At 38.9% G+C, this 20888-nt stretch overlaps 1 protein-coding gene across 1 annotated transcript in view; it reads left to right on the top strand.

Annotated features, from left to right (window-relative positions):
• RGSL1 (regulator of G protein signaling like 1) overlaps positions 1-20888 on the top strand; it is an 86647-nt gene that overhangs the window by 12789 nt on the left and 52970 nt on the right. Inside the window, exons 4-8 of the mRNA XM_029933104.1 lie at positions 2438-2567; positions 4347-4451; positions 5450-5611; positions 6640-7601; positions 20580-20642. Of these exons, the coding sequence (XP_029788964.1) occupies positions 2438-2567; positions 4347-4451; positions 5450-5611; positions 6640-7601; positions 20580-20642 (1422 nt within the window). The remainder of the gene's footprint in view (positions 1-2437; positions 2568-4346; positions 4452-5449; positions 5612-6639; positions 7602-20579; positions 20643-20888) is intronic.

Raw genomic sequence — 20888 nt, 5'->3', positions numbered from 1 at the left:
CTACTATATATATATACTACAAAGCTATAATAATCAAAAAAGTATGATACTGACACAAAAATAGACACATAGATCAGTATGGGTAGATCTATGAATAAATCTATCCATTCGATAGATCTATAGGTCTATCCATAGGAGATAGAGCCCAGAAATAAACCCACACTTATATGATGGGTAAATAATTCTATAAATGAATCTCTAACAAAGAAGGGAAGAATATACAGTGAGGAAAAGATAGTCTTTTCAATAAATAATGTTGAGAAAATAGAACAGCTACATGCAAAAGAATGAAATCACTTTCTTGAGCCATACACAAAATCAACTCAAAATGGATTAAAACCTAAATGTAAGACCTGAAGCCATAAAAATTCTGAAAGAAAACATAGGCAGTAATCTCTTTGACATCAGCCTTAGCAACATATTTTTATATATGTCTCCTCAGGCAAGGGAAGCAAAAGCAACAATTAACTATCAGGACTGCACCAAAGTAAAAAGCTTAAAAAAAATTTTTTATAATGTCTATTGTTGAGAGAGAGCATGAGGAGGGGAGGGACAGAGAGAGAGAGAGGGAGGGAGGGAGGGGGTGAGAGAGAGAGAGAGAGAGTGAGAAAGAGAGAGAGAGAGAGAGAGAGAAAGAAAGAGAGAGAGAAGACACAGAACCCAAAGCAGGCTCCAGGCTCTGAGCTCTCAGCACAGAGCCCCACGCAAGGCACAAACCCACCAACTGCAAGATCATGACCTGAGCTGAATTTGGATGCTCAACCAATTGAACCACCCAGGTGCCCCCAAAGTAAAAACCTTTTGCACAGCAAAGGAAACCATCAGGAAAACAAAAAGGCAACCTAGTGAAGGGAAAAGATTTTTGCAAATGATATATATAATAAATATCAAAAAATACAAAGAACTATACAACTCAACACCAAAAAAAAATCCAATTAAAAATGGGCAAAGACTTGAATAGATATTTTTTCCAACAAAGATGTACAGATGGCCAATAGGCACATGAAAAGATGTTCAATATGATAAATCATCAAGGAAACGCAAATCAGACCACCATGAGATACCACTTTACAACTGTCAGAATGACAAAAAATAACAAAAGTGTTCGTGAGAATGTGGATAAAAGGGAACCCTTGTGCACTGTTGATGAGAATGTAAATTGGTGCAACCAGAAAACTGTATAGAGATTCCTCAAAAAATTAAAAATAGAACCACCATAAAACCCAGTAATTCCATGACTGGATATTTACCCAAAGAAAGTGAAAACACTAATTTGAAAAGATATATACATCCCTTTGTTTATGCATTATTTACAAGATCCAAAATATAGAAACACCATAAGTGTCCATCAATAGATGAATGGATAAAAGATGTGACACACACACACACACACACACACACACACACACATACTGGAGTATTACTCAGCCACAAAAAAGAATGAGATCTTGTCTTGCCATTTGCAACAACATGGATGGAACTAGAGAGTATTATGCTAAGTAAAATAAAGGGAAAGCAAATACTATATGATTTCACTTATGTATGGAATCTAAAAAACAAAACAAATGAACAAATAAAAGCAGAAAGAAACCCACAAATACAGAGAACAAACTGGTAGTTTCCAGATGGGAAGTGGATGGGGGGGATGGGAAAAATGGGTGAAGAAGAGTGGAAGGTAGAAGGCAAAAAAAATATTATGTTCTCCCTTCTCTGGTGGCTCAATCCCTCAGGGATCCAACCTATACTCTAAATGATGTTAAGTGTGATGTGAATCTTTGTGTGTGTGTGGGTTTTTTTTAATGTTTTTTTTTTAATTTTTGAGAGAGAGAGAGAGAGAGAGAGAGAGAGAGAGAGAGAGAGAGAGAGAGACCACAAGTGGGGAAGGACAGAGAGAGAGGGGGAGACAGAGAATCCCAAGCAGTTTCCTTGCTGTCAGCACAGGGCATGATGTGGGGCTTGAACTCACAAACAGTGAGATCATGACCTAAGCTAAAATCAAAAGTCAGATGCCACACAGACATCCCTTTGCACATTTTTGTACATGTTGTGCATTTGATATGGGTAAAGAACTTGTGAGAATTTTAAATGTGCTTATAAAGAAGCAAATTGAATAGAGTTATCTTGACACCACAGACCAAAATCTCTTCTGCTTCTCTTCTATATATCAAGACTTAGATCTTTTCTTAAACAACTTCACCCAGGAATAAGGAAAAAATTTTTGATGAAAGACCAAGCCTTTTCTTTCCTACCAATTCATTCACTTCTTTGGGAGCCTTAGCTTAGGACTTCACTCCTCTTAGATACTATTTTTAATCAGCACACCTCCCCTGTGGGCCAGATACTGCAGGTGTGGCAATTTATTGCCCCTTGCTAAGCTGCATTTCTAAGCAGTTCAATTCCATTTCTCTTTTCTGTTCCCATTTTGTTTGTACTCTAGATTGCAAAGTACAAAGGATTATTGACCTGGTTGGAAAAATACCGGTTACCTTTCTTCTGTAAAACCAATCTGTGTTTCCATTACATTCTCTGTCAGGAGCTCATCAGTTTCATTAAGTCCCCAGAAGGAGGTAAGCATGAGTGTGTGTGTGTGTGTGTGTGTGTGTGTGTTTGTGTAGAAATATGAGAAGCCAGGCTGCATAATGATCCTGTGCCTGTCAGTCCTGCTGTAATCTACAAATATTGGCCACCTTTGTAGACTTAGATGTGAGAGTGCCTGAGCTTATGATGCAGGGTAGGTGAAAGCTTAGGCTGAAAAATTGGTACCTAGAGCAATAAGCAGGAGTCAGATAGGTTGTGTGTGCTATTTTTCTCACAGCAGCCAGAAGTGAGAAAGTTACTGGTGGAAACAGAACATGGCTAAATTGCCTAAAGTATATCCAGAATCAAACATAGCTCACCACCTTCATAGCTACCACCTGGTCTAAGCCACCACAATTTCTCACCTGGCTACTGAAATCATCTCTTAATTAGTCTCCTTGTTTCTGCTCATTTTCCTCCTCACAGCAGCCAGAGAGGGCCTTTACAACAAAAAAAAAATTTTGAGAGAGAGAGAGAGAGAGAGAGAGAGAGAGAGAGAGAGAGAGAGTGGTCAGGGGAGGGGCAGAGAGGAGGGAGTAAGAGTCCCAAGCAGGGCCTGCTCTGTCAGTGCAGAACCCAAAGCAGGGCTCGAACCCATGAACTGTGAGATCATGAGCTGGGATAAAACCAGGAGTCAGACATTTAACTGATTGAGCCACTCAGGCACCCAGAGAGAGCCTTTTAAAACTTAATTCAGATTATGTAACTCCTCTATTGGCTGCTCCGTACCACCCACCAATGACTCCCATCTCAGTGTGAAGTCTAATGCCCCTATATCTCCAGGTGCTCAGAGTCCTTGAGATGTAGGTCCATTACTTTTAGCACCTGATCTCCTCCTACTCCCTCCATTGCTTACTACATTTCAGTTACACTTGGCCTGCTTGCAGTTCCTCAAAAATCCTCCCTGACACTTCATTTCAAGGCTTTGCACTGGCTGTTCACTCTGCCTGGAATGCTTTCTCCATGTATCTGAATTGGCTCCCTCTCTCACCTCTTCAAATCTCTGTGCAAATCTCACCTCATAAGAGGCTACCCTGATGACCCTAATGCTACTCATCCAACTTTTGTCCTAGCACTTCCACCCCCCTTACTCTCTCTTACCTTTCCTTTTTTCCTATAGTGCTTATAACCTTCAAGCTTACTAGATAATGTTCTTATTATGCTTATTGTTTATCATCTCTGTCTCTTTCAACAGAATGTAAGCTCCTTGAGGGCAGGGATTTTTCCATTTGCTAATGTATCCCAAATATCTAGAATGATACTAAGCAGTAGACATTTAATAAATATTTGTTAAAGAGTGAATTAATAAAATTTTTATCTAGGGTTGAATCGATAATTTGACTCTCAATTCAACTAGCCAAATGAAACTATGTTCCTCCCTGAGGAAAGTCAAGATTCAGGAGATTTACTTTGAATAAAATATAACAAAATACTCAATATACTTGTCTCCTTTCTTTAATACATACATTGGGAAAACTGAATTGGCAAAATCAGTGTCAGGTGGGATTTATAGAAGGCAAGGAGTCTTGGGTGGTGTTTTTGATCTGTGGATTGTACTGTACTTGTGGGTCCCTCATATGATGCATGTCATTAGAGGGTCTATTTCCTACCTTCAAAAGTACCACATACTCTTAACCCAGCTCATCTAAATGGCCACCATTTTTCCTCACTCACCCTGAGTGAATGGGGATCTAGCTGTGTGCAAGGCTGAGAGGGGGAGTAGGAGAAGAGCTCATTCTCTCTGTCTTACCATGGACTTTTCCTGGCAGCCAAGATGTTGAGATGGAAAAAAGCAGACCAGTGGCTACTCCAGAAGTGCATTGGTGGAGTCAGAGGGATGTGGCGCTTCTGTTCCTACCTCAAGGGCAGTACAGGTAGGTTCTTGGAGTTGTTCCTGGAGTTCTTGAAAGTTCTTAACAGCTTCCAGGATGCCCCAGAACACTTGTTGACAGTAATGTATACATGATGGAACTAAATGTTTTATCTTGTAGTTTGTGTAAAAGTCTTTGAAAATGGGTCCACAGTGTAGTTTAGGGCAAAAGTAAACAGTCCTTTTATTTTGTTTATTCATTCATCCATCCATTCATCCATCTATTCACTTAACAATGTTTGTTGAGCACCACTGTATGGTAACCACTGCAAACAAGAACCGTAACTCCCCACTTCATAAACCTATCACAATGGTGGGGAGACAGACAAGGAACAAATAAATCACAAACCCCTATAGCAGAAGTGTTCACACGCACTGCTTTCTGTTCTGTTGAGTTCAGTGGTTGATGAGTGCTGGGAGGTGAGCAGCCAGCACTAGCTACCACTCCAGTTCAGCAGCATTAGGTTTTATCCAAGGACAAGCCCTAGGTTAAGGGTGAAATCCTGGATTTCCAGGGAGCAGGTAGGGAAGAACTAGACAGCCTATCTTTTAGTTTGTCATTCAGACTTCAGCCATGGCAAAATTGTGAAACAGGGAATGTAGTCTTTGGTGTCCTTGGGCTCTATTCTTCTGGCTGTTCTGGGTCCTTGATAGAGAAAATGTTCTTTTTTCTTCTCATCTTTATTTTTTGGATAAATTCAAGTGTCTCATGATCCATTCTCGGAGTCTTTCAGTTTTTCCTAAAGTGACAGTTTTCCTTAGAACAATAAGAAAAGTCACACAAGATCCGTATCCACTAAGACCCTTCTCTCTTCCTCCATCTGACCCCACATTACAACATACTAGGAGTTATGCCTGAGCCCAAAGAAGTGACTAATTGTAATATGTGAGGCAGTAGATCAGGCTGGTGGTGGGGAGTGGTATTAGGTGCTACACCCAGATGTAACCACTGAAGGGACAACATTGTGGTGCAGAGCTATACTTGCCCTGTCTAATCTGTAGGTGAAGAGCTGACGGATTTCTGGATTCTTGCTGAGAAGATCTTGAGCATAGATGAGATGGACCTGGAAATGAGAGACCACTATCTGTCCCTCCTCCTTGTGCTGAAGGCTACCCATTTACAGGAGGGTTCAAGAGTAGTGACTCTCTGCAACATGAACATCAGTAAGAATTATAAAGCATATGTGAAGTGAAATCACTGGGAAATGTAACAAACAAACAAAATAATCATTTTGTAGGAATCTACCCTCTCCATTTTCTATGTATCAGGGATGCCATGGGAACCCTTAACAGGGAAGGGGTGCAAGAAACCAGTTGTCCTTAGGCTGGTATGCGCTTCTTCCTGAAATATTACTCACCAGTGAAGGTTGGCTGGAAGGAGTGAAGACAAATTGGGACAGAGTAATTAAATAGCTCCTGCAATTTCTGAGACTGGATGGCATCTCTTTTTTAAAAGGGAGATCCCTGGAACAAACTACAGCTCACAAGCAAAACAGTGCATATAGCCTATGTGCTAAGAATGTTTTAATATTTTTAAAGAGCTAAGGAAGAAAACTGTGCAGCAGAGACTGCATATAGCTTACAAAGCTTAATATATTCACTATGTGGCCTTTTACAGGTTTGCCAGCCCCTACTCTAGAACATCAGATTCATTCAAAGTTATATATTAAGTAAGGAGACATCCCTGACCCAAATACAAATATGTTCCAGAAGATTTATAGTTTGAAATTGGTCACACTCCTCTATTAATAGAGATAACTGAGAATTTATGACATTAAAATCAGGGCTAGTTATGACTCCTTCAAATTATCCAATCTAAACCCCTTCTTTCAAGTAGATCTGACTCTGAAAAATCCCATTCATAGATACATTCCTATTTTTAAACATTTTCTTATCATTTTGCTTTTCTTTACAATAACATGAAGTTGTCTAAAAAATTAGAGTCCCATAAACTGGCTTATTTCTGTGGAGAATGGGAAGGTAATCAGAGAAAGGGGTCACTGTTCTCTGAGAAAACCCCTAAAACATGTTTACTATATATTTGTCCTGTACATACTCCAGGGTTTCATGAAAAACAAATGAAATGCTATACATAACAACATTTGGAAAAATTCAAAAAAACCTCTCCCCGCATTATTATCATCACTACCACTACATCATTTTCATCCTTCGTGTCTTTCTATTTTTTCCAGAGTCCCTCCTGAACCTCTCCATCTGGCATACCAACCAATCAACCACCAGGAGGGAGATCTTGAGCCAGATGCAGAAAGTAGCTCTGTTTAAACTGCAGAGCTATTGGCTCCCCAACTTTTATACCCATGCCAGGACAGTTATGGCCGAGGTGAAATCATGCCAAGGCCTGCTGCAGGACTATGAGACCCGTCTGTGCAGTATTTGCTGTAGTCACATAGGAGAACTCCCTCTAAACATGAGCGTCAAGAACTGCTACCACCCCCAGAAGCGATACTCAAGCAAGAAGACCAAGAGGAGGATGTGGCAGTTGACAGACCATGGCTTTACTCTGGAAGTAGATACCAGGCCAGAAACCAACATTATGCTCCCCCAGGAGCTGTGTTCTCAGGAGAAGGACACACACAAATACAAATATCCACAAATGCCCTCCCTGAAAGTGTCTTCTTCAAAGGAGAGAATAATCAGTTCCCTGAAAAAGGATATTCTCTGTGCCAGGAAATCCAAGAGCCACCTCCACATGGAGGGCCTCTTTGAGACAACATTCTCTACACACCTGAGGACTGTCACCCCCATCATCAGTCACTGCCCCCAGATGACAGTCAAGGAAGTCATCAAACAAAGCATCTCCTTAGGGTACACCCACTGGGCCTTATGTGCTGATGGCTGTGCAGGGGGTCCCTTCCGGGACTATCTGAAAAAGCAGAATTTGAAAGTGGAGGTCCAACTCCTGGATCTCTGGCAGGACCTGCACCATTTCCTCAGTGTCCTGATGAGTAACAGGAAAACTGGGAATACTGTCTTTCGGCACATGCTGGGCAACAGAATATGTGAACTCTACCTGAATGAACAGATTGGCCCATGCCTACCACTAAACTCCCAAACCATTGAAGGCCTGAAGGAGATGCTGCCTTCTGGGGATGAAAACCCCTGGATTTCCAGAGCCCAGAGGGAGATCTGCAAGGTAGGCCTTACCTGACAGAAATGGTTTAGTATGTAAAATGTTGTCTGACTGACCAAAAATCCTATCTGGTCACTATACTGGTTAATTTAATGATATAATTACCCACATCATTCTTTACATATTGAAGAGTTGGTTGATCTCTTAGGAAAAAGCTATACAAATTCAGAAGAACTAGCCAAAAATCCAAAGTAGAATAGAAGTGGGGGAGCCGTCAACATCCACGTTTTATTTCTTCCTTAATTTCCCCTTATATGAAATCTCCCCAAACCATGACCCTCAGAGTGTTCTACTGAGAATTCTGTTCCAAACATTATGTATTAAAAATCAGAGTCTCCCTTTCCTAGACTATCAAGGATATAGCCAATTGGTAGGAATTTATTCTTAGCCCATAGTCTCTCTTTCCTAGACTAACTATTAAGGAAACAGCCAATTGGTAGGAATTTATTCTTAGCTCATAGTCTCACTTTCTTAGACTAACCATTAAGGAAACAGCCAATTAGTAGGAATTTATTCTTAGCCCAAAACATTCGATAAAAGCATGGGACTATCCTGAAGACTCACCAAAGATAAGGGCCATAGCTTGACTATTGTATGGTTAATATCTTGGCAGAAACCAAATGGCAGAGTCAAGTTGGATAACAGATGAAAGCCCAATTCAAGGGACTACTTACAAAGGAAAGTGCAGGAGGGTAGGGAAACCACAGAAGATACTGCAATACCTTAGGTGCAGTATGGACGAGTTACTTTTTTCTCTCCTAGGCCTGAAAAATTGAGAAGAGGGAGCAGTTAACCAAACCAGGACAGAAAGAGCTGTATGGAGTGGGACAGTTGGCAAGAACTATAATTGTCAGTAAAAATATATGATCAGTTCCCAGTGATCTGCCAGAGGGATAAAAAGAATAGATAATCCTAAGCTCACTCTCCACCTACTTTCTCAACTCTTGCAAGGACTCCTAACTAGATCAATGCAGCCTGAGCTCAAGGGAGCCTGTTGATATGGTCCATATATGTCAATTTCCCACAGCACAAGCAGGGTGAAGAATGATAGAAAATAGATCTGGAGGGGTGGGAGGATATAAACAGAAACTTATTTTGTGCATGAAAATGTATTTACCTTATATGGCATGTTCATCCACATTACCTCTTTTAGGTTTCTTAGAACCTCTGAGAAGCAGACAGGGTAGCACTGTTGCCACTACTGTGGCACTACTTATTTGAGGCAAATAAGACTCCTAGAAGGTAAGTCCAAAGGCACACAGCAGGCTAGTAGAGAAATCAGGATCAGAACCCAGGAGATCTTGGCTCTATATCCAGCACAATTTCCAGTATATCTTAATTATCAATAGTTGCACATCGACCAGATAAGTTCGGTGGATGCACAGCCAAAGCTCCCCTTTACACAGTTCTTCAGTAATGGAAGGCCAGAGGCCCACCTTTCTTTGTGGAGATATTTGGGGCTAGGGGTTTAGACCCCTGGATCAGCAGGTCCATGAAGCAAAGCCTTCTTGGTGGAGCTTCATCCTCAGCAAAGATATTGAAGGTATTAGTATACAGATAAGACTGGCCTATCACAGTTTCTCAGGTTAAAAATCTTGTTATTATGGTAACTGGGTGGTTCAGTCGGTTAAGCATACGACTCTTGATTTTAGCTCAGGTCATGATCTCATGGTTCGTGGGCTCTGTGCTGACAATGCAGAGCTGGCTTGAGATTCTCCCTCTCCCTTTCTTTCTGCCCCTCCCCAGCTCACATGCACACTTACTCTTTCTCTCTCCCTCTCAAAAATAAATAAATAAACTTTAAAAAAATCTTGATATCATCCATGATTTACCTTTCTGTCTCACACCCATGTCTACTCTATTGGTGAATCCTGTTGGTTCAATCTTAAAAATATATCCAGAAACTGGCATTCCTCCCCTTCCGTGTTACAACCACTCTTGTCCAAGCCATATCCAGTGTCACCTGGATTACTATAATGGCCTCCTAATGGATGCCTATGGATCTGACCTTGGTCCTAAGCAGGCTCATTTCAACACTGGCCATGGTGAATCTGCAGAAACATAAATTGTGAAATTTAACTGAAAATAAGAAAAAGGAAGTGAGTGAGGACATTGAAAACAGATGACTTTCTGTCTTCAGTAAAATCCAAAGTCCTTACCAGGATGACAAACCTACATAATTTCTTCTCTACCTCCCCTCTCTAGCTTCATCTTCCACTGCCCCTGTGCTCATTACTCTGGCCATTCCAGACACTGTCAGCTCAATGGTGGTGCTCCCACTGTGCATAATGTGCAGATGCTCATGCAGCTGAGCCCCCACTCCTTCAGTGGATTGGTTAAGTCATCTCAGTGAGGCCTTCCTTACCCACTTCATATAAAATTTCACCCCATCCCATTTTACTTTTCTCCTTAGCCCTTATCATTACTCAGATCCATCCATCTTACGTATATATATATACATACATAGTGTCTCTGTATAATACACATATAATCCTTTCAGTGTACACATATGCATATGTGCATACAATATATATCTATTATATACCCATATAACATACACATGTTATTTTAATATATGTATAGAGAGAGACTTATTTTGCTTATTTTATTTTTCTCATTTTCTTTGTGAGGGCAGAGATTTTTATCTGTTTCATTAATACTGTCTTCCCAGCATCTAGAACAGTGCCTTAGGGTATTGTATCCAGTGCTTGATAGTATTGATAGCATTCATGCTCCATAGACATCTGTTGAACCAATAAGTCCCAGTTGGCAATGGCCCCTCTTTTGGCCTTGACCAGGACCATCTTTTCTGGTTGGAGATAACTAGTTTCTGTGAGAACTCTTATTTTCATCCAGCTCTTCACCCATCCTCCAATTATCCAAACAACCTTTGGGAAGTGCCAATAGCATGCCCACTGATAGGTTTATTCTCTGACTTCTGACTCACCAATGTGGAAACACAGTCTACATGGAGTAAAGGAAAGGTTTTTAAAGTCCTGGTTCTATAAATATTTGGCTATGTGGTCTTGAACAAACTCCAAGTCTAAATCCTCTAATATCCCTAGGTCTCTTTGTCCTCATGTATAAAATAAGAATTGGGAAAAATCACATTTTGTGATTGTGTTTGTGGATTTAATAAGTTTATAGATGCATTAAGGATACGATACTACAAAAGGAAATAGGTAGAAAAGTGTGAACTTGGAAGACAGATGTCATCTTAAAAATTACCTTTGCTTTAACCAGAGAGCATAGGATCGAGAGCAGGTGCTAAAGATGGCAGGAGTAAGGAGCTCCACAGACACTGGGAAATATATACTATTGGGTCATTTATGTACTCTCTCAGGATGGGACAGGAGAGTTTACCAAGTGATGAACAAACTGAATTCTAAAGGAAACTCTAAAACATTCTAACAAAAAACAATTATAGAAAAATATGTATAATAGTAGGTCTAATTTCAAAAGGTAATTATAGGTTTAGATATTGTTTTATTATATTTATTACTTATTACTATTTTTTGCTGCACATGTGACTATTTCTTCTAATGGAAAGTGCTCTATTAAGCATTGTTTGTTAAGATACCAATTAGATCACTTATTCACTAGTTATTAGAGTCATAAATCTTTTAAGATGGAAGAGATTTTAGTAGGGTATTCATTTCACACATTTATTATTCATATTTAATACATATATTTGGAGCTTATCCATTGGTCAATCATATTATATTGCATTGTGTATTGCTGCTATTCAATCACAGCAGAATTTTCTCAGGAATATACCTCACTCCTGTTTCGCAGGAACCCAGGAGATCTGATGAAATTACTAAACCTTGTATTCTTAGACATCTTTTGTCAGCATGACTGGGGAAGTTTGTAAAGACAATCTTACATACTTTAAAAATTATTATTGGTGGCTCATTCCTGGCAAAATCATTCCTAGACTACTTAGCAAGGCATTCAAGTCCCTCATGGATAGTCCCAATGAAACTTCACTGCCTTATCCCTTGCCACTGCCCCACCCCCATACTCCTTGCAGGATGCTACAGCTTAGCCATGCTAGAGTACTCATCATTCTCAACATGTCCTTTCCCATTTCTGTGCTTTTGCTTAAGTTCTTCCCACTGCCTGGAATGCCCTTTATTCAATTTCTATATGGTAAGTTCCTACTTATCCTGCAAAATGCAAATTATTGTTTAAGTATCCTTGCTTTTACAAATTCTTTCTGGAATTCCTGGACTCAAAACAAAAATAAATGTTCCTGCCTCTCTGCTCCCAGAAAACTTTGTTCACATCCGTATTGTAGCATGCTATCCTGTGCTATTCATCATGCTAGAAGATGAGCTTCCTGAGAACAAGGCTAGCATATTGATCTGTATATTCACAGTCATTTTCACAGTGCCTGACAGATAGGAGACCCTCATTTATTTGTCATATAAGTGAATGAATGAAAGTGAGAATACAGGCAAATAAACCTAGTTGAACACTGACTTATAGGTTTCTTGTTGTTACTGTTTTTTGTTTGTTTGTTTGTTTCAATGTAATGAAATATTTTTCACAAGTGGGTAAAGTCTTCAAGAGGGAGATATGAAGAGAAGACACTTGGTTTTCAAGGACCATTTGAAAATCAAATGAGATGGTAATTTATTTAGAAAAGAACAAGGAAATGTGAAGATGTCAAGTAATTGCCCTTCAGTAAATTATGTCTTTTCTCTCTTTCCAGTTTTTTCTTTATTTTTAAAAAAATTATTTATTTTTAAATTTACATTCAAGTTAGCATACAGTGCAACAATGATTTCAGGAGTAGATTCCTTAATGCCCCTCACCCATTTAGCCCATCACCCACCCAAAACCTCGCCAGCAACCCTCTGTTTGTTCTCTGTATGTAAGAGTCTCTTATGCTTTGTCCTCCCTATTTTCATATTATTTTTGCTTCCTTTCCCTTATGTTCATCTGTTTTGTATCTTAAAGTGCTCCTATGAGTGAAATCATATATTTATCTTTCTCTGATTGACTATTTTTGCTTAGCATAATGCCCTCTAGTTCCATCCATGTAGTTGCAAATGACAAGATTTCATTCTTTTTGGTTGCCAAGTAATACTCCATTATATATATGTATACCACATCTTCTTTATCCACTCATCCATCAATGGACATTTAGGCTCTTTCCATACTTTGGCTATTGTTGATATTGCTGCTATAAACATTGCTATAAACATTGGGGTGCATGTGTCCCTTCAAAAGAGCATACCTATATCCCTTGGATAAATAAATACCTGTAGTGCAATTTCTGGGTCTTAGGGTAGTTCTATTTTTAATTTTTTGAGGAGTCTCCATACTGTTTTCCAGAGTGGCTGTACCAGTTTGCATTCCCACCAGCAGTGCAAAAGAGATTCTGTTTCTCAGAATCCTTGCCAACATCTGTTGTTGCCTGAGTTGTTAATGTTAACCATTCTGACATGTGTGAGGTGATATCTCATTGTGGTTTTGATTTGTATATTGATAATTTTTTCATGTGTTGGTTGGGCATCTGGATTTCTTCTTTGGAGAATTGTCTATTCATGCCTTTTGCCCATTTCTTCACTGGATTATTTTTGTGTGTGTGTGTTGAGTTTGATAAGTTCTTTATAGATTTTGGGTACTAACCATTTATCTGATATGTCATTTGCAAATATCTTCTTCTATTCCATTGGTTGCCTTTTAGTTTTGCTGATTTTTTCCTTTACTGTGCATAAGGTTTTATTTTGATTAGGTCCCAATAATTCATTCTTGATTTTTTTTCCCTTGCCTCTGGAGACATGTTGAGTAAAAAGTTGCTGTAGCCACCTTTTCTTTTTTTTCTTTTGGCCTGCTTTCTCCTCGAGGATTTTGATGGCTTCCTGTCTTACATTTAGGTCTTTCGTCCATTTTTAGTTTATTTTGGTGTATGGTGTAAGAAAGTGGTCCAGGTTCATTTTTCTGTGTGTTGCTGTCCAGTTTTCCCAGCACCACTTGCTGAAGAGACTATCTCTATTCTGCCGGAGTCCAGCTCCAGCAGGTCCAGGGTTCCCTAAAGGATGGATGGTGTTGGCACCAGAGAGTGATGAGAGAGCCTTGAGTATCTTTCTGATCACTAGGCAGGCATCTCTGCTCTGTCAGTTTTTGTGTCTTTATTTATAGTTTAAGTGATCACAGGACATAAGCAGGTGGAACTTTTTCAATGAACAAATCTCTGTGATAGGATGCTTTGAAAAGTGTATAGATACAAGTTTTACAGAGGCATTCTGGCAAAACTCTCCTAATTACAGTGAGCTAGTAAATTCTACAACTAAGAGGAAAACAGAATGTTCTGAGTGAAAGGCAGATAACATATACATTTGTTTGAACTGGTAGTAAATCTCACAACCAAGAAGACAACAGGATATTCCCAGTGAAAATTGGATAACATACACATTTGTTTATGTCAACAATGCTAAGATTAAGTCATAGGTTGAGTAATATATAGACAGGCTAGGAGTTATCTTGTCTGGCTTGCAAGAGGAAGAATGTATTTGTACTGGTTAGTAGATTGCTTGTGTAAACCCTTTTGTTTGATGCTGAGGGTGCAAATACCATAGGGGCCCTAAATATGTCAGCCTTTATATATGGGTTTATGTTTTAGTTACTCTCACCCATCCTCATTATCCAACCTCATCACGGATGTCAGTGTAAGGGAAGGTATTTGTGGCTCCAATTAGCAAAGGTATATGTAGCAACTTATGTCGGGTCCTTGTCTGTTTCTTATCTCTAAGTTAAGCTCTTCTTCTCCAGGCCAGAGTTAATTGTAACTCTTGTGTTCTTAGCCCTCATTATTTATGTCTTGGGTCTGCAAGGCTCATTAGAAGAGACTTTTGGCAAATATCTACAGTGCTTTGTTCTAAAATCTCTTATGCAGAGGCAGGAATATGCTTTTTCTTATGAGGTATCTATCTGTGTGGGAATATTATTAGTCTGATTTGAAACATTGTGAGGCCTAATCAAAAACAGCAGTCCCATTCCCAGTATGAGCCAATAATAGAAGGAGATAACAGTTTTGCTTCATGGCAGGAGCTGTGCAAACGTCTGCCGTTTCTTCTCTGTGACTATGTCATCCAGCAAGATTCATACGGCTTCCAGCATTATTCCATTGGATATTCTTTCCTGCTTTGTCAAAGATTAGTTGGCCATATGTTTATGGGTCGATTTCTGGGTTCTCTATTCTGTTCCATAGATCTAAGTATCTGTTTTTGTGCTAGTACCATACTGTCTTGATGATTTCAGCTTTGTAATACAACTTGAAATCTGGGATTGTGATACCTCCAGCTTTGCTTTTCTTTTTCAAGATTGCTTTGGCTATTCGGGGTCTTTTCTGGTTCCATACAAATTTTAGGATTGTTTGTTCTAGCTCTGTGAAGAATGTTGGTGTTATTTTGATAAGGATTGCATTGAATATGTAGATTGCTTTGGGTAGTATTGACATTTTAACAATATTAATTCTTCCCATCCAGGAGCATGGAATATTTTTCCATTTTGTGTGTGTGTGTGTGTGTGTGTGTGTGTGTGTGTGTGTGTGTTCTTCAGTTTCTTTCATAAGCTTTCTGTAGTTTTCAGTGTATAGATTTTTCACCTCTTTGGTTAGATTTACTCCAAGGTATTTTATGGCTTTTGGTGCAATTGTAAATAAGATAGAGTCCTTGATTTCTCTTTCTGTTGCTTCATTATTAGTGTATAAGAATGCAACCGATTTCTATACATTGATTTTATATCCTGCCACTTTGCTGAATCCATGGATCAGTTTAAGCAGTTTTTTGGTGGAGTCTTTTGGGTTTTCCATATAGAGTATTATGTCATCTGCAAAGAGGGAAAGGTTGATCTCCTCCTGGCCAATTTGGATGACTTTAATTTCTTGGTGTTGTCTTATTGCTGAGGCTAAGACTTCCAATACTATGTTGAATAACAGTGGTGAGAGTGGACATCCCTGTCCTGTTCCTGACCTTAGGGGGAAAGCTCTCAGTTTTTCCCCATTGAGGATGATATTAGTATTGGCTCTTTCATATATGGTTTTTATTATCCTGAGGTATGATCCTTCTATCCCTACTTTCTTGAGGGGATTTATCAAGAATGGTTGTTGTATTTTGTCATATACTTTCTATGCATCTATTTAGAGGGTCATGTGGTTCTTGTCCTTTCTTTTATTGCTGTGATGTATCACACTGATTATTTTGTGGATATTGAACCAACCCTGTATCCCAGGTATAAATTCCACTTGGTCATTGTGAATAATTTTTTAAATTTATTGTTGGCTCCAGTTGGCTAATATCTTGTTGAGGATTTTTGCATCCATGTTCATCAGGGAAATTGGGCTATAGTTCTCCTTTTTAGTGGGGGTCTTTGTATGGTTTTGGAATTAAGGTAATGCTGGATCCATAGAAAGCATTTGGAAGTTTTCCTTCCATTTCTATTTTTGGAACAGTTTCAAGAGAATAGGTGTTAACTCTTCTTTAAATGTTTGGTAGAATTCCCCTGGAAAGTAATTTTTAATTACTAATTTGATTTATTTACTGGTTATGGGTCCATTCATATTTTCTATTTCTTCCTGTTTCAGTTTTGGTAGTTTTGTTTCAGTTTGGTAGTTTCAGTTTTGTTTTATGTTTCTAGAAATTGTCCATTTCTTCCAGATTGCCTATTTTATTGGCATATATTTGCTCATAATATACTCTTATTATTGTTTGTATTTCTGCTGTGTTGGTTATGATCTCTCCTCTTTCATTCTTGATTTTGTTTATTTGGGTCCTGTCCTTTTTCTTTTTGATCAAACAGGTTTTTCAATTTTGTTAATTCTTTCAAGAAACAGCTTCTGGTTTCATGGATCTGTTCTATCTTTTTTGTTGTTTCATTAGCATTGATTTCTGCTCTAATCTTTATTATTTCCTGTCTTCTGCTGGTTTGGGGTTTTATTTGTTGTTCTTTTCTCAGTGCTTTAAGGTGTAAGGCTAGGTTGTTTATCTGAGACCTTTCTTCCTTCTTTAGGAAGGCCTGGATTGGTATATACTTCCCTCTTATGTCCCAGAGGTTTTTGATTGTGGTGTTATCATCTTCATTGGCTTCCATGTACTTTTCAATTTCCTCTTTAACTTCTTGGTTAGCCCATTCATTCTTTAGTAGGATGGTCTTTAGTATCCAAGTATTTGTTATGTTTCCACATTTTTTTCTTGTGGTTGATTTTGAGTTTCATAACATTGTGATCTGAAAATATGTGCAGTATGATCTTGATCTTTTTGTACCTGTTGAGGGCTAATTTGTGTGCCAGTATGTGATCTATTTTGGAGAATGTTCCATGTGCACTGGAGAAGAATGTGCATTCCACTGCTTTAGGATGAAATGTTCTTAATATATCTGTCAAGTCCATCTGGTCCAGTGCGTCATTCAAAGCCATTGTTTCCTTGTTGATTTTCTATTTAGATGATCTGATCATTGCTGTTAAGTGGAGTGTTGAAGTCCCCTACTATTACGGTATTATTATCAATGAGTTTCTTTATGTTTGTGATCAATTGATTTATATATTTGGGTGCTCTCACATTTGGAGCACAAATGTTTACAATTGTTAGAACTTCTTGAGTGATAGACTCCTTAATTATGATATAATGCCTTTCTTCATGTCTTGTTACAGTCTGTATTTTAAAGTCTAGATTGTCTGATGTAAGTATGGCTACTCTGGCTTTCTTTTGTCAACATTAGCATGATAGATGGTTCTCCATCCCCTTACTTTCAATCCGAAGATATCTGTAACCCTATGTCTTTTGATTGGAGCATTTAGTCTATTGACATTTAGAGTGGGTACTGAAAGAAATGAATTTATTGCCATTATGTTGCCTGTAGAGTTGGAGTTTCTGGTGGTGTTCTCTGGTCCTTTCTAGACTTTGTTGCTTTTGATGTTTTTTTTTTTTCATCTTTTCTTCACTCAGAGAGTCCCCCTTAAAATTTCTTGCAGGGGTGTCTTAGTGATCATAAACTAATTTAATTTTGTTTGTCTAGGGAACTTCTTATCTTTTCTATTTTGAATGACAGCTTTGCTGGATAAAGAATTCTTGGCTGCATATTTTTCTGATTCAGCACGTTGAACATATCCTCCCACTCCTTTCTGGCCTGCCAAGTTTCTGTGGATAGGTCTGCTGAAACCCTGATCTGTCTTCTCTTGTAGGTTAAGGACTTTCTTCCTCTTGCTGCTTTCATGATTCTTTCCTTGCCCCTGAGTATATTGTAAATTTGACTATGATATGCTTTGTTTATGATTGGTTTTTGTTGAATCTAATCGGAGTCCTCTGTGTGTCCTGGGTTTTTATGTCTGTGTCTTTCCCCAGGTTAGGAATGTTTTCCACTGTGATTTGTTCACATAACCCTCCTGCCCCTTTTTCTCTTGCTTCATGTTCTGGGACCCCTATGATTCTGATGTTGTTCCTTTTTAATGAGTCACCGATTTCTCTAATTCTTATATAATATTCTTTTGCCTTAGTCTCCCTCTTTTTTTCTGCTCCATTATTCTCCATAAGTTTGTCCTCTATATCGCTGATTTGCTGCTTTGCCTCATCCATCCTTGCTGCCATGGTATCCATTTGAGATTGCAGCTCAGTTATAGCATTATTTTTATTACATCCTCACTAGGTTTTACTTCTTTTATCTCTATAGAGAGGGATTCTAATCTATTTTCATCCCCAGCTGGTATTTACATTGTCATGATTCTGAATTCTTGTTTGGACATCTTGATTGTACCTGTGTTGATTAAGTCCCTGGCTGTCATTTCTTCCTCCTCTTTCTTTTGGGGGTGAATTCCTATATTTTGTCATTTTGAAGGAAGAAAGGAATTAATAAGGTAAAAAATTAAATTAAAAAATTAAAAACAACATACAAAAAATCAAATAAATGATGCTAGATCCTAGGTGTGTTTTGGTCTGGCTGTTGAAAGGAGCTTGATAAATTAGAGGAAAAAAAAGGGGGAAAGTTAATAAAGGAAAAAGAAAAAAAAAAGAAAAGAGAAAAGGAAAAAAGGACAATGTCTGACAATTTGAAAGAATGAATACAACGAAATAGAATAAAATTAAATGTTGGAAGTAAAATAGAATTTGAAAAATTTACAAAAAAGTAAAAAATATAGTAGAAAAAATATAGGAAAATATTTTTAATAGAATTGAAAATAAAGAGGTGCCTGGGTGGCTCAGTCGGTTGGGCTTCTGACTTTGACTCAGATCATAATCTCACTGTGAGTTTGAGCCCCGTATTGGGCTCTGTGCTGACAGCCCCTCCCTTGCTTGGGCTCTGTCTCTGTCTCTCAAAAAGAAAATAAAACATTAAAAATTAAAAAAATTTTTGAATAAAAATAATTTTTTTCTCTTTCTGCATTCAAGAATAAGAAAGGAAAAGAAAAAGAAAAAACTGAATAGATGGACCAGTAAACAAACTGATATATGATTGGAATTATGTTAGTTTCCCTTAAAAGTCAAACTATGAAGCACTTTATAGTTTGTAAACTAAGCAGGTGGAGAGATTTGTGGTGTTCCTGAAGAGCGAGGTTGGTCCAGTTGGTCAGGGCTTAGTTTAATAGCTCCATTCTTCACTAGATCACGCTGTTTAGCTTACTGTGGTGGATTGTTGTGGCCCTTGTGGTGTGTATTCACATGTGTGGGAGGGTTGAAAATTGTGTCACCCAGTTATTCAGTCTCTAGTATTGGAACTTTGTTCTCCCTGACCAATAATCACATAGCCCTCCTTTGTCTCTGGCTTCTGTCCACTCCTCACTTTTACACTGTCTGTGACAAAGCCATCAGGTTTCCAGGTGAGAACTCCCTCATGAGTTTTATCTCAGATGCCGCTCTATTTCCCAGCCTCTCTTCTTGGAGGGACTGAAGCTTTGACCCACTCAGACCTTCCGGGGAAGGGTCTCACTGAGCAATGGCCAGGTGCCCACCTGCCCCCAGGAATGTTTGCAGGACTGTGCTGCTGTTGATGCTCAAAGACTATGGCAGAGTGCCAGCCTGCCCCCAAAATAGTTCACACAATCAGGTAGCAATAGTGTTTCAGGGATTATAGTAAATCACAACACACATTTAGCACCAAGCTTCACCCTTAACATCCTTGTTTCAGCACCAGCAAATGTGGTTCACCAGGGTCCACTGGGACCCTTGCCTGAGGTGTGGCTGCACAGCCTCTACCAAATGTCCTCCCAGCAGGGAACCACCTCTCCCCATTTGGCCCAAGGACACCTAGGACCTCTCTGTCTGCTCCTGAGGATTCACCCTTTCCACCAAAACACCACCAGGTATTGATCTGTGGAGTTTCAGACTCTATGATCCCTTGTTTATAGAGTCTAAATGGAATTTAAGCTCTCTTTTTTCTCCTTTCTCCCCCCTTTTTTTTGGTTTAGTCCCTGTGGCTGTTTCCACTTTTCCACTTTCTCTTCAGCTGCTTTTGGCGGGGTTGTTTACCCCATATTGTTCCCCCATCTCCATCCTTTCTCCACAAGCAAAAAAGGCTTTCTGCCCTCCATGGCTTCTTTCTTTCCCAGTTCAACTCTCTGTGCCATTCACCTGCTGAGTTCTGTGGTTCAGGTTGTACAGATTGTTGTGTTAATCCTCAAACCAGTTTTCTAGGTGTGCAGGATGGTTTAGTGTTGATCTGGCTATTTTTCATGGATGAGAGATGCAAAAAAAAAACCTTCCATGCTGTTCCACCATCTTGGCCTCTCAAATTATGTCTTTTCTTAAGTAAATATCAATTACTATTCTTGAGATTCAGAGAGAGACTTTGCAACTGCCATATTCAAAGATACAAAAGTTGCCTCCTGGTTGGTCATGGCTAAGGTTAGCTGTTTCATTGTATCTCCATATTAGAGGATCCAGAATCTGTAGCCTGCTCTTCTCCTACATGAACACTAGCATGAGAGATGCAGCAAGCTGTGCATCACCTCATCATGTTTATTTCCTGTTTGGATTTCAGATGCTCAGCTCCTGGTATGATGAATTCCTGGATGAAGAGGACTACTGGTTTCTCACTTTTACAGTATGAGGGACTTTGAGTTGGGAAGGAATTAAGAGGTTATAGAAATAAAAAAGAGTAATTGCTCTCTTAGAAGCCTTATTTGTCAAAGTAAATGAAATTTTTATTTTTCCCAGAGACAACTGGAAGTTGATATGGTCCCTCAGGGAAAAAGACTCAGGTGCAATATCTGACTTTGAACAAGTCACATTCATATAGAATTTCTCCCTTGTTTAAATGGGTTTGATTAGAAGAGGGTGGGGTTGCTGT

This window comes from Suricata suricatta, chromosome 3 (genome assembly GCF_006229205.1).
Source record: "Suricata suricatta isolate VVHF042 chromosome 3, meerkat_22Aug2017_6uvM2_HiC, whole genome shotgun sequence".
NCBI classification, from domain to species: domain Eukaryota; kingdom Metazoa; phylum Chordata; class Mammalia; order Carnivora; family Herpestidae; genus Suricata; species Suricata suricatta.
The sequence above is the reverse complement of the archived record's forward strand: the minus strand, read 5'-3'. Positions and strand labels throughout refer to the sequence as shown.